Source organism: Hyla sarda, chromosome 11, assembly GCF_029499605.1.
Source record: "Hyla sarda isolate aHylSar1 chromosome 11, aHylSar1.hap1, whole genome shotgun sequence".
NCBI lineage: Eukaryota > Metazoa > Chordata > Amphibia > Anura > Hylidae > Hyla > Hyla sarda.
The window spans coordinates 46,236,330-46,252,639 of NC_079199.1; the positions used below are offsets into that span (position 1 = coordinate 46,236,330).

General features: G+C 45.9%; 1 protein-coding gene across 2 annotated transcripts; it reads right to left on the reverse strand.

Annotated features, from left to right (window-relative positions):
- Positions 1-671: 671 nt before the first annotated feature.
- On the reverse strand, positions 672-15,793 carry ZBTB25 (zinc finger and BTB domain containing 25). Of its 2 annotated transcripts, none has more exons than XM_056544933.1 (3): positions 13,821-13,921; positions 10,498-10,675; positions 672-3,876 (listed from the first exon to the last, which is right to left on the reverse strand). In XM_056544933.1, the coding sequence occupies exons 1-3, from the start codon at positions 13,849-13,851 to the stop codon at positions 2,745-2,747; spliced, it is 1,341 nt and encodes a 446-aa protein (XP_056400908.1). In that variant the 5' UTR covers positions 13,852-13,921; the 3' UTR covers positions 672-2,744. The 2 variants fall into 2 exon arrangements, with proteins under 2 accessions (XP_056400908.1, XP_056400909.1); XM_056544934.1 differs by lacking the exon at positions 13,821-13,921 and adding an exon at positions 15,647-15,793 and having other exon boundaries at positions 673-3,876.
- Positions 15,794-16,310: the final 517 nt, after the last annotated feature.

Here is a 16,310-nt window from a genome sequence, read left to right on the forward strand (position 1 = left end):
AGTATAATGAGTGTCTATGGGTAATTGACGGTGACCTGGATCCTGTTAATTTTCAGTCTTTTATAAATACCCAATAGGCTTTCTTCTATCTGGGACTACTCTAAAAATGCAGCGACAGAAATAGAATAAAATGTATCTGGGTTATTCCTGCTATGAGAATATGTTCTCATGAACACGGCACTGCACTAAGGATCAGAGACAAACAATTGACTGCCAGTTTATAAGCCAGTACCAACTGGAGCTTTTATAACAGTGTACATGAGGCTTCAGAGCAGTATGTACTTCAAAGGGTTATCACAAGATCAAAAGTTATCCCCTATCTAGAAAATAGGGTATAACTAGCTGATCGTGAGGATCTAACCGCTGGAACTTCGTAGATCATGGCAATGTGGCTCCAAAACAGTGCTGAACTCAGTGCTTGGCAATGTTCTCAAACCCCATAGAAAATGAATCTATTTACCTAGGGGACAACTGTGCTCAGGATCTGTGGGTGTCAGACCCCACCAATTAGAAAGTTATCTCCTATCCCGTGTATAGGGAATAACTTTTGATCTTGTAATAACCTCTTTAGGAAATTTTGCCAGCATGCTCTGAGAGCGCAGGTGTAATAACAGATAAGCTGAAGAGCTACATGTTGAAGGTCTCTATCATAATAATACATAAGGAAATATAGGGAAATCAACCACAACTATTGTTTCAATTGTCCATCACAATTTATTTAAGATTTAACACAGAATGCCAAACCATAACAAACACGTCAATACTTTAACAGGGAATATTGTTTTAACATATACTTGCTAATCAGAAACAAGGAATACATGTTCTTACTATCATGCATATATTTTCAGTAATAAGATCAGGTTCACAGATATTGTGCATCACATTACATAGACGAGTAGTCACACTTATAGACATGACAGGCTGGACCCTTCAGCCCATCATTTACACTGTAAATTCCCAGGATAGGTTCATCTTTCTGGAATGACATGTCCAAGGAGTTACTCACACAGCTAGGGCTCGAAATGTATAAAAAACCCAAACCAATAGACCAAACATAAAAAGACCAGTACATTAGTCTTTCCCCAATGACGAAATCCAATTTTGCTAAGTCACCCAGAGCCCATAGCATCCAGAGCACTTAACAGCACAATAACTGAAAAAGCTTATGGAAAGCTCAGGTGAACTCTATAGCACAAGTGTAAGCACAGTCTAACACACTGCTAAAGTAGTAAACATTATTTTTTTTTAAATATAACTTGTGATATTAATAAAAACCAAACCAAACATATATTGTGACAGTGTCCCTGAGCGACAAATTTGATTGCAATGAACTATATGGACATCTCCTTACAAACAGCTGTTCACTGCAGTGTCATTTAGCGTGAATTCACACAGTGCAGATTCCACACTGAAAATCCACTGCTCTTTACAGTACAGTATATTTAGATAGAGTTTTAAAACACACCATTCACATGTAGCAGAAAAAAATTTGTGCGAAATAAATAACTAAAGATTGAACCATTTGCAATACATAGGGTGAAATCTGCATATAAGACTCAACCCACTATGTGAACATATTCTGTTCTTGTGCTGGGAGGACAACTAATACATATGACAAATGTAGCCATAGGTCATTATTGTGCCAACAGAGATCACAGGAATGCCTTTTGGCCTCGCTTTTGAATAGAATGAACACACATTTTTACTGTATAGGAAAGCATAGAAGTTGCGAACAGAACCTAGTGGGTGCAGATTTTTTCTGTGAACTCCACAAAGTCTGGAAATAGTCTGCAGACGGCCGACACCAAAGAATAAAAAACAACGTTATACATCACACTGAGTCTTAGGCCGGGTTCACACTATGGAATTTCCAAGCAGAATTCTGTTTTGAAATTCCACTTGCTCGAATCTGCTCAAAAAATCTTGAAACTTGTTCAATGTTCTGGAAGATTTCCGCTCTGCAGACATTTCCGTCTATAGGGACGGCAATGTCTGCACGTTCCTCTCGCCAACTGATTCAGTGCACGCTGGCTGCACCCAGAATCTCCAATTCTGAAGATTCCGAACTCGGCCTTGCTCTCTGTTCTTGGTAACAGAACGAGATCCCAAGCAGTAGATTTCTATTTATAATATCCTGATGGAAAACCTTTTTAAGGGATCAACCTGAGGGGCTTCTATTTTTGCTTTGTCCTAGAAATGAGCATAATGTCAATGGTTTTGCCCACAGTTGAACATTACATTTTTGCTAGATTACACAAAACATAACAATATTTTAATGTTCTGACAATTTCATTTTATACCATTCACATAATGCATTCAGTGCTGGTATGATGAAGCTTCCTCTAGTGCTCAGATTCTTAATGCTTGGTCTTCTCATACAGCCCATACACAACAAGAATCCAGGAGGTGGGACTAAGCTACTGACCATATGTGAACAATGACCATGAACACATTAAGTGGCCATTCTGGGAAGCAATAAAAAAAAAAAAAAAAACTCTGGGGAAAGCCATAGCAAGCATGTTTTTTAAATGTATTCCAAATTTGTTCTGGTTTGTTTGGTGTAACAGTGCAAAGTAATATGTAATCATGGACAATCCCATAACATAATTACAACATACAGAAGAAAAGGTTATCTCTTTCAATAAAACTATCCTGCACTGGAAAATATTAAAGGATTTCCTCAAAGAAAACAGAATAAATATATATATATATATATATATATATATATATATTAACTTTTTTCTTCATTCTACTAGGACAGACTCCACATTCTCCTGTGAATCTGTGGGTTCCTCTTCTTCAAGGAACTCAGGAGGTTCAAGTAGCAGCTCAGAATCTTTCTTGCTGATATCAGTAATGTTATTACAGTAACTGTGTAAGTTCTGCTCCAACTGGTTACCAATTCTCTGGTACTTGTTCAGATTGTGTGACTTTGGTTTATGTGTGTATACATGCTCCAGCAACTGGCTCCTTCTGGCAAATCTGTGCCCACACACTGTACAATTGAACTTCCTCTTACGTAGAAATGAGAAGTTCACTTCTATAGGATCTGTGTCTTTTGTGAGAAATGACAATTGATTGAGTTGGAGCTGTTCTGCATGGCTTGTGTTCAGAAGTGGCTCCTCAGTTCTGTTTAGAAGGTAGCCCCCAAGTCGGCAAGCATCAGTATTCTCAATGTTTTCAAGTATAGGATGGACTTCTCCAAGGTCGTCACTCTCTAAGATGGATGTTGGAACTCCAAATGGAAGTGACTGAGATACATGAATATGTAAGTGATCTCTTAATATAACACGGGACTCAAAGTGCTCACCACAGTAATGGCAGGAGTAAACTCTGTTGCTAGATGTAATAAGATTTGGCTCTACCTCTTCTGAAGAAGGAAGTGACTGGTGTGGAGAACTTATAGCTTCAGGTTCACTGGTCTCCTGCTTTATGGACCTTACACTCTTTTGGATGTCTTCTATTGACTGTACTGTGGCACCAATCTGGCCAGTAAAATGTGAGCCTTGCTGTTCAGAACTGACACCTTCTAGCCCAATGGCAAGAGACAACTGTAGCTGTGGATGCTCTCCTTGTGGCATAGGTCTTGTTGCACTTGGTTGGTTCTTCCTCATATGAACACTTTCCTTTGCTGTTTTCTGGGCTGTTGATATCTGAATTCCATACAAGTTAGATGACTGTATGGTGTCTGAAGGTAACACTTGTGTTGGCTCACTGGCAGGTGTTGTGAGGAGATTAGCATGAAGAAATTTCATCCCCTCTTCCAGTCGGTACTGATCCACATTTTGTTTAGGGCTCTTCCCTGTGTACATGACATGTAAAAGGTAGCTGAATATGTCTGGTTGAATGTCAGTCGGCTGAATCTTAATGCATTCACTGCAAGAGAAATAAAACATTAATAGTAGGTAAGAATGGTGATAAAACTATAAACAGACATTGTTACCTCACAGCATGCTTCTAAACCAGACAATCCCTATTCATCACAAAGTAGACAATTCATCACTAAGCAGACCATCATACTTTAAAATTTCAAGTTCGAGAAAAGCTGAAAATCAGGACCAAATCATGTGCCATTATTCTTTAACCCCTTAAGCACCTTGCCAATTTTTGTTTTTGCGCTTTCATTTTTCCTCCTTGCCCTTTAATATACAGACCCATATAAGGGTTTGTTTTTTGTAGGACCAATTGTACAGTGCAACAGAATCCCAATGAAATCATCTGGTGGAATTCCGCACATACATTCCACCATGTGAACATCCCCCGAGGCTTTGTTCACATGCCAGAATTTCTGCAAGGAATTCTGCATGAAAATTTGGCACGAATTTATAGCTAATACACTTCAATGGGATTCTGCTTGTTACGCCGAGCGCCCCGGGTCCCCGCTCCTCCCCGGAGCGCTCGCTTCTCTCTCGCTACCGCAGCGCTCCGGGCAGCTCTACTGACCCGGTGCGCTGCGATACCGTCTCCAGCCGGGATGCGATTCGCGATGCGGGTAGCGCCCGCTCGCGATGCGCACCCTGGCTCCCGTACCTGACTCGCTCTCCGTCTGTCCTGTCCCGGCGCGCGCGGCCCCGCTCCCTAGGGCGCGCGCGCGCCGGGTCTCTGCGATTTAAAGGGCCACTGCGCCGCTGATTGGCGCAGTGGTTCCAATTAGTGTGTTCACCTGTGCACTCCCTATTTATACTTCACTTCCCCTTCACTCCCTCGCCGGATCTTGTTGCCATTGTGCCAGTGAAAGCGTTTCCTTGTGTGTTCCTAGCCTGTGTTCCAGACCTCCTGCCGTTGCCCCCGACTACGATCCTTGCTGCCTGCCCCGACCTTCTGCTACGTCCGACCTTGCTTCTGTCTACTCCCTTGTACCGCGCCTATCTTCAGCAGTCAGAGAGGTTGAGCCGTTGCTAGTGGATACGACCTGGTCACTACCGCCGCAGCAAGACCATCCCGCTTTGCGGCGGGCTCTGGTGAAAACCAGTAGTGACTTAGAACCGATCCACTAGCACGGTCCACGCCAATCCCTCTCTGGCACAGAGGATCCACTACCTGCCAGCCGGCATCGTGACAGTAGATCCGGCCATGGATCCCGCTGAAGTTCCTCTGCCAGTTGTCGCCGACCTCACCACGGTGGTCGCCCAGCAGTCACAACAGATAGCGCAACAAGGCCAACAGCTGTCTCAACTGACCGTGATGCTACAGCAGCTAGTACCACAGCTTCAGCAATCATCTCCTCCGCCAGCTCCTGCACCTCCTCCGCAGCGAGTGGCCGCTTCTGGCCTACGACTATCCTTGCCGGATAAATTTGATGGGGACTCTAAATTCTGCCGTGGCTTTCTTTCCCAATGTTCCCTGCACTTGGAGATGATGTCGGACCAGTTTCCTACTGAAAGGTCTAAGGTGGCTTTCGTAGTCAGCCTTCTGTCTGGAAAAGCTCTGTCATGGGCCACACCGCTCTGGGACCGCAATGACCCCGTCACTGCCTCTATACACTCCTTCTTCTCGGAAATTCGAAGTGTCTTTGAGGAACCTGCCCGAGCCTCTTCTGCTGAGACTGCCCTGTTGAACCTGGTCCAGGGTAATTCTTCCGTTGGCGAGTACGCCGTACAATTCCGTACTCTTGCTTCAGAATTATCCTGGAATAATGAGGCCCTCTGCGCGACCTTTAAAAAAGGCCTATCCAGCAACATTAAAGATGTTCTGGCCGCACGAGAAATCCCTGCTAACCTACATGAACTCATCCATCTTGCCACTCGCATTGACATGCGTTTTTCCGAAAGGCGTCAGGAGCTCCGCCAGGATATGGACTTTGTTCGCACAAGGCGTTTTTTCTCCCCGGCTCCTCTCTCCTCTGGTCCCCTGCAATCCGTTCCTGTGCCTCCCGCCGTGGAGGCTATGCAGGTCGACCGGTCTCGCCTGACACCTCAAGAGAGGACACGACGCCGCATGGAGAATCTCTGCCTGTACTGTGCCAGTACCGAACACTTCCTGAAGGATTGTCCTATCCGTCCTCCCCGCCTGGAAAGACGTACGCTGACTCCGCACAAAGGTGAGACAGTCCTTGATGTCTACTCTGCTTCTCCACGTCTTACTGTGCCTGTGCGGATATCTGCCTCTGCCTTATCCTTCTCTACTATGGCCTTCTTGGATTCCGGATCTGCAGGAAATTTTATTTTGGCCTCTCTCGTCAACAGGTTCAACATCCCAGTGACCAGTCTCGCCAGACCCCTCTACATCAATTGTGTAAACAATGAAAGATTGGACTGTACCATACGTTTCCGCACGGAGCCCCTTCTAATGTGCATCGGACCTCATCACGAGAAGATTGAATTTTTGGTCCTCCCCAATTGCACTTCCGAAATCCTCCTTGGACTACCCTGGCTTCAACTCCATTCCCCAACCCTGGATTGGTCCACTGGGGAGATCAAGAGTTGGGGGCCCTCTTGTTTCAAGGACTGCCTAAAGCCGGTTCCCAGTACCCCTTGCCGTGACTCTGTGGTTCCCCCTGTAACCGGTCTCCCTAAGGCCTATATGGACTTTGCGGATGTTTTTTGCAAAAAACAAGCTGAGACTCTACCTCCTCACAGGCCTTATGATTGTCCTATTGACCTCCTCCCAGGCACTACTCCACCCCGGGGCAGAATCTATCCTTTGTCCGCCCCAGAGACTCTTGCTATGTCGGAGTACATCCAGGAAAATTTAAAAAAAGGCTTTATCCGTAAATCCTCCTCTCCTGCCGGAGCCGGATTTTTCTTTGTGTCCAAAAAAGATGGCTCTCTACGTCCTTGCATTGACTACCGCGGTCTTAATAAAATCACGGTAAAGAACCGCTACCCCCTACCCCTCATCTCTGAACTCTTTGATCGCCTCCAAGGTGCCCACATCTTTACTAAACTGGACTTAAGAGGTGCTTATAATCTCATCCGCATCAGAGAGGGGGATGAATGGAAAACGGCATTTAACACTAGAGATGGACACTTTGAGTATCTGGTCATGCCCTTTGGCCTGTGCAACGCCCCTGCCGTCTTCCAAGACTTTGTTAATGAAATTTTTCGTGATCTCTTATACTCCTGTGTTGTTGTATATCTGGACGATATCCTGATTTTTTCTGCCAATCTAGAAGAACACCGCCAGCATGTCCGTATGGTTCTTCAGAGACTTCGTGACAATCAACTTTATGCCAAGATAGAGAAATGTCTGTTTGAATGCCAATCTCTTCCTTTCCTAGGATACTTGGTCTCTGGCCAGGGACTACAAATGGATCCAGACAAACTCTCTGCCGTCTTAGATTGGCCACGCCCCTCCGGACTCCGTGCTATCCAACGTTTTTTGGGGTTCGCCAATTATTACAGGCAATTTATTCCACATTTTTCTACCGTTGTGGCCCCTATCGTGGCTTTAACCAAAAAGAATGCCAATCCCAAGTCTTGGCCTCCTCAAGCGGAAGACGCCTTTAAACGGCTCAAGTCTGCCTTTTCTTCGGCTCCCGTGCTCTCCAGACCTGACCCTTCTAAACCCTTCCTATTGGAGGTTGATGCCTCCTCTGTAGGAGCTGGAGCGGTCCTTCTACAAAAAAATTCTTCCGGGCATGCTGTTACTTGTGGGTTTTTTTCTAGGACCTTCTCTCCGGCGGAGAGAAACTACTCCATCGGGGATCAAGAGCTTCTAGCCATTAAATTAGCACTTGAGGAATGGAGGCATCTGCTGGAGGGATCAAGATTTCCAGTTATTATTTACACCGATCACAAGAACCTCTCCTATCTCCAGTCTGCCCAACGGCTGAATCCTCGCCAGGCCAGGTGGTCTCTGTTCTTTGCCCGATTTAATTTTGAAATTCACTTTCGGCCTGCCGATAAGAACATTAGGGCCGATGCTCTCTCTCGTTCCTCGGATGCCTCGGAAGTTGAACTCTCTCCGCAACACATCATTCCTCCTGACTGCCTGATTTCCACTTCTCCAGCCTCCATCAGGCAAACTCCTCCAGGAAAGACCTTCGTCTCTCCACGCCAACGCCTCGGAATCCTCAAATGGGGTCACTCCTCCCATCTCGCAGGTCATGTAGGCATCAAGAAATCTGTGCAACTCATCTCTCGCTTCTATTGGTGGCCGACTCTGGAGACGGATGTCGTGGACTTTGTGCGAGCCTGCACTGTCTGTGCCCGGGATAAGACTCCTCGCCAGAAGCCCGCTGGTTTTCTTCATCCTCTGCCTGTCCCCGAACAGCCTTGGTTTCTGATTGGTATGGATTTTATTACAGACCTACCCCCATCCCGTGGCAACACTGTTGTTTGGGTGGTCGTTGATCGATTCTCCAAGATGGCACATTTCATCCCTCTTCCTGGTCTTCCTTCAGCGCCTCAGTTGGCTAAACAATTTTTTGTACACATTTTTCGTCTTCACGGGTTGCCTACACAGATAGTCTCGGATAGAGGCGTCCAATTTGTGTCAAAATTCTGGAGGGCTCTCTGTAAACAACTTAAGATTAAATTAAACTTTTCTTCTGCATATCATCCTCAATCCAATGGACAAGTGGAAAGAATTAACCAGGTCTTGGGTGATTATTTACGACATTTTGTTTCCTCCCGCCAGGATGATTGGGCAGATCTTCTACCATGGGCCGAATTCTCGTATAATTTTAGAGTCTCTGAATCTTCCTCCAAATCCCCATTTTTCGTGGTGTACGGCCGTCACCCTCTTCCCCCCCTTCCTACTCCCTTGCCCTCTGGTTTGCCCGCTGTAGATGAAGTGACTCGTGATCTTTCCATCATATGGAAAGAGACCCAAGATTCTCTTTTACAGGCTTCATCTCGCATGAAAAAGTTTGCCGATAAGAAAAGAAGAGCTCCCCCCATTTTTGCTCCCGGAGACAAGGTATGGCTCTCCGCTAAATATGTCCGCTTTCGTGTCCCCAGTTACAAACTGGGTCCACGCTATCTTGGTCCTTTCAAAGTCTTGTGCCAAATTAATCCTGTCTCTTACAAACTTCTTCTTCCTCCTTCTCTCCGTATTCCTAATGCCTTTCATGTCTCTCTTCTTAAACCACTCATCATCAACCGTTTCTCTCCCAAGTTAGTTTCTCCCACTCCTGTCTCCGGTTCTTCTGACGTCTTCTCGGTGAAAGAGATACTGGCCTCCAAGACGATCAGAGGAAAAAAGTTCTTTTTGGTGGATTGGGAGGGCTGTGGACCTGAAGAGAGATCCTGGGAACCTGAGGACAACATCCTAGACAAAAGTCTGCTCCTCAGGTTCTCAGGCTCTAAGAAGAGGGGGAGACCCAAGGGGGGGGGTACTGTTACGCCGAGCGCCCCGGGTCCCCGCTCCTCCCCGGAGCGCTCGCTTCTCTCTCGCTACCGCAGCGCTCCGGGCAGCTCTACTGACCCGGTGCGCTGCGATACCGTCTCCAGCCGGGATGCGATTCGCGATGCGGGTAGCGCCCGCTCGCGATGCGCACCCCGGCTCCCGTACCTGACTCGCTCTCCGTCTGTCCTGTCCCGGCGCGCGCGGCCCCGCTCCCTAGGGCGCGCGCGCGCCGGGTCTCTGCGATTTAAAGGGCCACTGCGCCGCTGATTGGCGCAGTGGTTCCAATTAGTGTGTTCACCTGTGCACTCCCTATTTATACTTCACTTCCCCTTCACTCCCTCGCCGGATCTTGTTGCCATTGTGCCAGTGAAAGCGTTTCCTTGTGTGTTCCTAGCCTGTGTTCCAGACCTCCTGCCGTTGCCCCCGACTACGATCCTTGCTGCCTGCCCCGACCTTCTGCTACGTCCGACCTTGCTTCTGTCTACTCCCTTGTACCGCGCCTATCTTCAGCAGTCAGAGAGGTTGAGCCGTTGCTAGTGGATACGACCTGGTCACTACCGCCGCAGCAAGACCATCCCGCTTTGCGGCGGGCTCTGGTGAAAACCAGTAGTGACTTAGAACCGATCCACTAGCACGGTCCACGCCAATCCCTCTCTGGCACAGAGGATCCACTACCTGCCAGCCGGCATCGTGACACTGCTGTCCCATTCACACAGCAGAATTTCAGCTGCAGGAATTCTATTGAAGGTAATTGTCTATAAATTAATTCAAATTTTTCATGCAGAATTCCATGCAGAAATTCTGCCTTGTGAACATAGCCTAAGAGGGGCTTAGTTTGAGGAAACAACTATTTAAACTATTTGGTGCTCAGATCATCCAAAACAAAAGTTTAGAGCGGGTGATATATACTGTGCCTACTATGAGGAGGAGATTTATCAAAACCAATCAGATTGCTTCTTTCATTTTTAACAAGGTCTCTGCAAAATGAAAGAAGCGATCTGATTGGTTGCATGATCAACTTTTCCTTTGCACAGGTTTTGATAAATCTCCCCCGAATGCTTATATGCCAAGTTTGTTTGACTTCCTAGGGCTATAAAATAAAAAGTTTTATGTGAAGATATAAAGAAGAAGAAGAGAATAGCAGAAGAATGCAAGCAATAAAAAAAAAAAAAGCAAACTTGAAACAAATAAAATACATTTCAGCACCTGGTTTGATGAATGAAGATCATCTTGAAATAGTTGGAAAAAGCAGCAAGAACAGCCCTGTGTGCTTTAAAATACACATCCCCGATGGCTACTGTGCAGTCACAGAGGAATCCAAACTCTCGCTGCATATTCAGCTGCTGCAGAAGAACCAGACTGTGGCTAGATTGATCCATTTTTCCTGCCAAAAACAAAGATCTATTGTCATAAGTGTTTAGCAAAAGAATAACACGGCTTTACTGAGGAATAAAGGTCATATTTGCCAAGCAAAGTTGTACAAGATTTTATTTTGAATTAGAAGCTGATGCAAGGTTGGTGCATACACGAAAAAATTTTAGGCTATGTTCACACGCCAGAATTTCTGCATGGAATTCTACATGAATTTATAGCCAATACACTTCATAGAGATTGGGGCTCAGAGAATCAGACCTTCATAGTTTTCCACGTGCGGTATGCAACATATCAGTGCACTGTTCATCTCTGTGGGTTGTCCGCAGCAGATTTTAGCAGTGGAATCTCTGCTGTTGAAAATGTGCTGAAATTTCAGCAGCAGAGCTTTCCGCCACTTAAAGGGGTATTCCGACCATAGGAATCTTATCCCCTATCCAAAGGATAGGGGATAAGATGTCTGATTGCGGAAAGCCCGCCGCTGGGCTCCCTTGCGATCTCTGTGCAGCACCCGCATTCTATGCTGGGCTGCTGCTCCAGTCTCGGAAACCTCTGTGTTTCCGGGACTGGAGATGTGACGTCAAGCCACGCCCCCTCCATTCATGTCTATGCGAGGGGGCGTGACGGCAGTCCCAGAAACATAGAGGTTTCCGAGACTGGTGCAGCAGCCCAGCATAGAAAGCAAGTGCTGCATGGAGATCGCAGGGGTCCCAGCGGTGGGCTTCCCACAATCAGACATCTTATCCCCTATCCTTTGGATAGGGGATAAGGGGGGAGATTTATCAAAACCAGTGCAGAGGAAAAGTTGACCAGTTGCCCATAGCAACCAATCAGAACCCTTCTTATATTTTTAACAAGGCCTCTGCAAAATGAAAGAACTGATCTGATTGGTTGCTATGGGCAACTGGGCAATTTTTCCTCTGCACAGTTTTTGATAAATCTCCCCCAAGATGTCTATGGCCGGAATACCCCTTTAAATTCCTCTGCCAAAAGAATAAACATATTCATTTTTTTTTCAACAGAATACCACAGAATACATTGCTGTCTATGTGGATGGGAAATGTCCACCCTGTTCTTGCCCTAGCTGCCCTCAGAATCGTCGTAGTGTGCCCAACCAGTGAACCTTCAACAGTTGCAAAACTACAACTCCTAGCATGCCCGGACAGCCCTGGGAGTTGTAGTTTTGCAATCGCTGGAGGCACACTGGTTGGGAAACACTGGCATAGAACCGGGTATTATGGCCACCTTGCCATGCAATGCAATAGACAGTATTTATCCAACCAATCCTCCAACTCCCGGAATGTTGCACCATATACTATACTAGTGTTTCCCAACCAGAGCACTTCTAGCTGTTGCAAAACTACAACTCCCAGCATGCCCGGGCAGCCGTTTGCTGTCCGGGCATGCTGGGAGTTGTAGTTTTGAAACAGCTGGAGGCACCTCTGGTTGGTTAACACTGACCTATACTTTATACTACTATATAATCCAACATGCATGGAGTTGTAGATTTCATTTTGGGCAGCTGCTGAGCCACAGGCTGTATGCAATGATGTAATTGGGCTTGCCAATGTTAGGTGCACTATGGCACTAGGGGCATTATTACAACTTGGGAAGCATTATATGTGAGGACACAGAACGGGGCCATTATATGTGAGGGACATAGAACGTGGGACTAATATGTGAGGGGCACAGAGCGGGGCAAGATATGTAAGGGGAAATGAATGGGGGCATTATATGTGAGGGGCACAGATCAGGGGACTAATATGTGAGGGGCACAGAACGGGGCATGATATGTAAGGGGAAATGAATGGGGGCATTATATGTGAGGGGCAAAGAACAGGGGCATTATAAGTGAGGGGCACAGGACAGGGGCATTATATGTGAGGAGCACATGACAGGAACATTATATGTGAGGGGCACAGAACAGGCATTATTTGTGAGGGGCACATGACGGGGCAATATTTGTGATGGGCAAAAGATTGGGGGCCTTAAATGTGATGGGCACATGGCAGGGCCATTGTGATTATGTAGGGGAAAAGGACGGGGAATTATTATTATATGTGGGGGCACAGGACAGGGGGCATTATTATTATGTAGGGAGAACAGAACAAGGGGCATAATTATATGGGGGGCACAGGACAGGTGGCATTATTATTATGTAGGGAGAACAGAACAAGGGGTATAATTATATGTGGGGGCACAGGACTGGGGGCATTATTATTATGTAAGGAGAACAGAACAAGGGGCCTTATTATATGGGGGCACAGGACCGGGGGCATTATTATAATGTAGGGAGAACAGAACAAGGGGTATAATTATATGTGGGGGCACAGGACCGGGGGCATTATTATTATGTAGGGAGAACAGAACAAGGGGCATAATTATATGTGGGGGGCACAGGACAGGAGGCATTATTATTATTATGTAGGGAGAACAGAACAAGGGGCCTTATTATATGGGGGGCACAGGACCGGGGGCATTATTATTATTATGTAGGGAGAACAGAACAAGGGGCATAATTATATGGGGGGCCCCAGACAGGGGGCATTATTATTATGTGGTGGCACAGGATGGGGCATTATTACTATATGTTAAAAATACTGGCAATGCAATAGACAGTATTTATCCAACCAATGCTCCAACTCCTGGAATGTTGCACCATATACTATACTAGTTTTTCCCAACCAGAGCACTTCTAGCTGTTGCAAAACACAACTCCCAGCATGCCCGGACAGCCAACAGCTGTCCGGGCATGCTGGGAGTTGTAGTTTTGAAACAGCTGGAGGCACCTCTGGTTGGTTAACACTGACCTATACTTTATACTACTATATAATCCAACATGCATGGAGTTGTAGATTTCATTTTGGGCAGCTGACAGGCTGTATGCAATGATGTAATTGGGCCTGCCCGGTGGTCCCATCCCTGTGGCTCACATGCGGATTAGGTGAGTAAAATTGTAGTTTTTTTTTTTTAAATGTTTGGTGCACTCTAGCACTAGGGGCATTATTACAACTTGGGAAGCATTATATGTGAGGACACAGAACGGGGCCATTAAATGTGAGGGACATGGAACGGGGGACAAATATGTGGCTGTCCGGGCATGCTGAGAGTTGTAGTTTTGAAACAGCTGGAGGCACCTCTGGTTTGTTAACACTGACCTATACTATATACTACTATATAATCCAACATGCATGGAGTTGTAGTTTTCGTTTTGGGCAGCTGCTGAGCCACAGGCTGTATTAGGGCATCAGGGAATAACTGCAACTCCAGAATTTAATTTAAAAAAAAGCGATTAAAAAGTACCATAAAAAAAAATGGTACTATTAAAAACTACAGATCGGGGCCCCAAAAAGTAGCCCTCATACAGTCCTGTATAAGGAGAAATAATAAAGTTATAGGGGTCAGAATAGGACAAAATCTCCCCCCCCCCCCCCGCATATGTGTATCCTGTGATGTTACGCATATATAATTAATTATGCAAATTAGTAAAGCCGGTATTTTTTTTGCAAGAAAGGTGGAAACCCTACTAAGGCTGCATTCACACCGTGGTTGGAGCGTATGGCTGCCGGATCCGGCTGGGGGAGGGGAAAACCGTGCTCTCCTGTACCCCAGCCGGACCAGTGCCAAACTCCATTGACTTTAATGAGTTGACAGGAGTCAAAAAGTGACTCCGGTCGGCTCATTTTTACCCCGTATCTGTTTTGTGATTGGACCTAAAACCGTAGTTTACTGCGGTTTTAAGTCCGGTCACAAAACTGGATATGGGCCAGAAATGAGCCGACCTGAGTCACTGTTTGACTCTGGTCGGCTCATTAAAGTCAATGGAGTTTGGCCCCTCCCCCAGCCGGATCTGGCAGCCGTACGCTCCAACCACAGTGTGAATGCAACCTTGGGCTGGGTTCACACCACCTTTTTGCAATACAGTTCCCGTGTCAGGTTTTTGATAAAAAAACGGATTCCTCAAAACCGGACTAAACTGTATCAAAACGTGTGTACAAATTTTAATCCGTATACGGTTTGGAAAATGATGTCCAGTTGCATCCGTTTTCTAAGAAAAGAAAAAAACTTATATGTCTTTAACTTTTCACTCCATTATGAATAAAGTTTCACTTGTTGGATTGAAATTCCAAGAAAAAAAACGTGAAAAGTCATAAACCGTATGGTGAAAACCGTAGGGAACCGTACACACATATGGTTCCCAATGGTTCCCATGTAAAAAAAAAAAAATGTATACGTTTCAATACATTTTTTTACCTGGACCAAAAAATGTGGTAGGCTACGATTTTGGGTACAGGAAAAAAACACATGACAAAACCGTATAGGATGCAAAATGGACACAACCGGATGCATAAGGTTTTCAATGGAGAGTCGATGCATATGGTTTTCAATATGGTTACATACGGTTTTCAAATTGAAAACGTATACGGGAACTGTATTACAAAAACGTAGTGTGAACCCAGCCTTATTTAGGGTTCACACGTGTGGATTTTGCTGAGGATTTTCTGCAGCAGATGTGCTAATAGTAAATTAAACAATCTGCAGCAGAAAATGTGTGAACCTTTCCTTAGTATGGCTGTACACACTGCGATAAATCACAACCTCTGCTTTGTCCAGGCCTCGATCTGACTAAAATTGTGCAGCCAAATAACATGCAAACAAAAAAAGCATGCACCACCCTGAAGCAAACTTTCTATGTAGTGGATTTGTAACATAACATCATGGACGCATGCGTTTTATTAGTACAGCTCCATTGTAGAGTACGGGCTACTGTCTACACATAAGATGTTTCATATGGATTTTATTGTGTTATATTCTATCACAGCACCACGAGCACACAACACAATACACATAGGCCATGTAAACAATCCGCGGTAACCCCGCCGCCATAAACTCCCTGCCGCCGCAGGCTCCGCCCCCTGCTCTTTCCCGCCCTCGCATGGAAAATTCCACAGGAAGCGAACGACAAACGGCTCCCAGCGCTTACCCACAATGCCCCGCTCCCCGTGCTCTCCTATGCACGCACTATGCGGCCTGCGGCAGCTGCTGTAGACACCGGCTGGGCGGGTAGTAGACGGCCCCGCTGTGACGTCCCCACGTACAGACGAGTCAGGAGTGCGGTGGGGGGGAGAAGAGGGGGCAGGGTCACATGACCGGCGCTGCCGCAGATGTCCTGTGTGCAGGACGTGTCATCAGCCTACTCCTACCGCCTGTGTGTGGCCTGGAAAGCTGGGTGATCACCAGTACCAAGCACAGAGGCACCTGATAAGAGTTTATAACAGTATAATGTGCCAAGCCGAGAAAGCAGGGGACTACGAATACTAAGCACCTGATAGGAGGTTATAGGCGTATAATGTGTTGTTCAGGGGTATGGAAAAGCTGACTACCAATGGTAAGCATAGAGGCACATGATTCTCAATGGCAGTTCAGTCCAGTTACCTGTCATTAACCTTTCTTGGTAGACTTGCCTTTCAGGAGTCTTGGAAAGTTGGGTGACAACCAATACTTGTCAGTTAGCTGTTTGAGACATGTGACTGCAGTGAAGTATAAGAGCATACTGTTCCATTCAAAATTCTAGGAAAGTTGGGTTACTCCATTGTGACACCAAATGGAAGCCATATTAGTGGTTACACACTTTATTCTAAAATGGC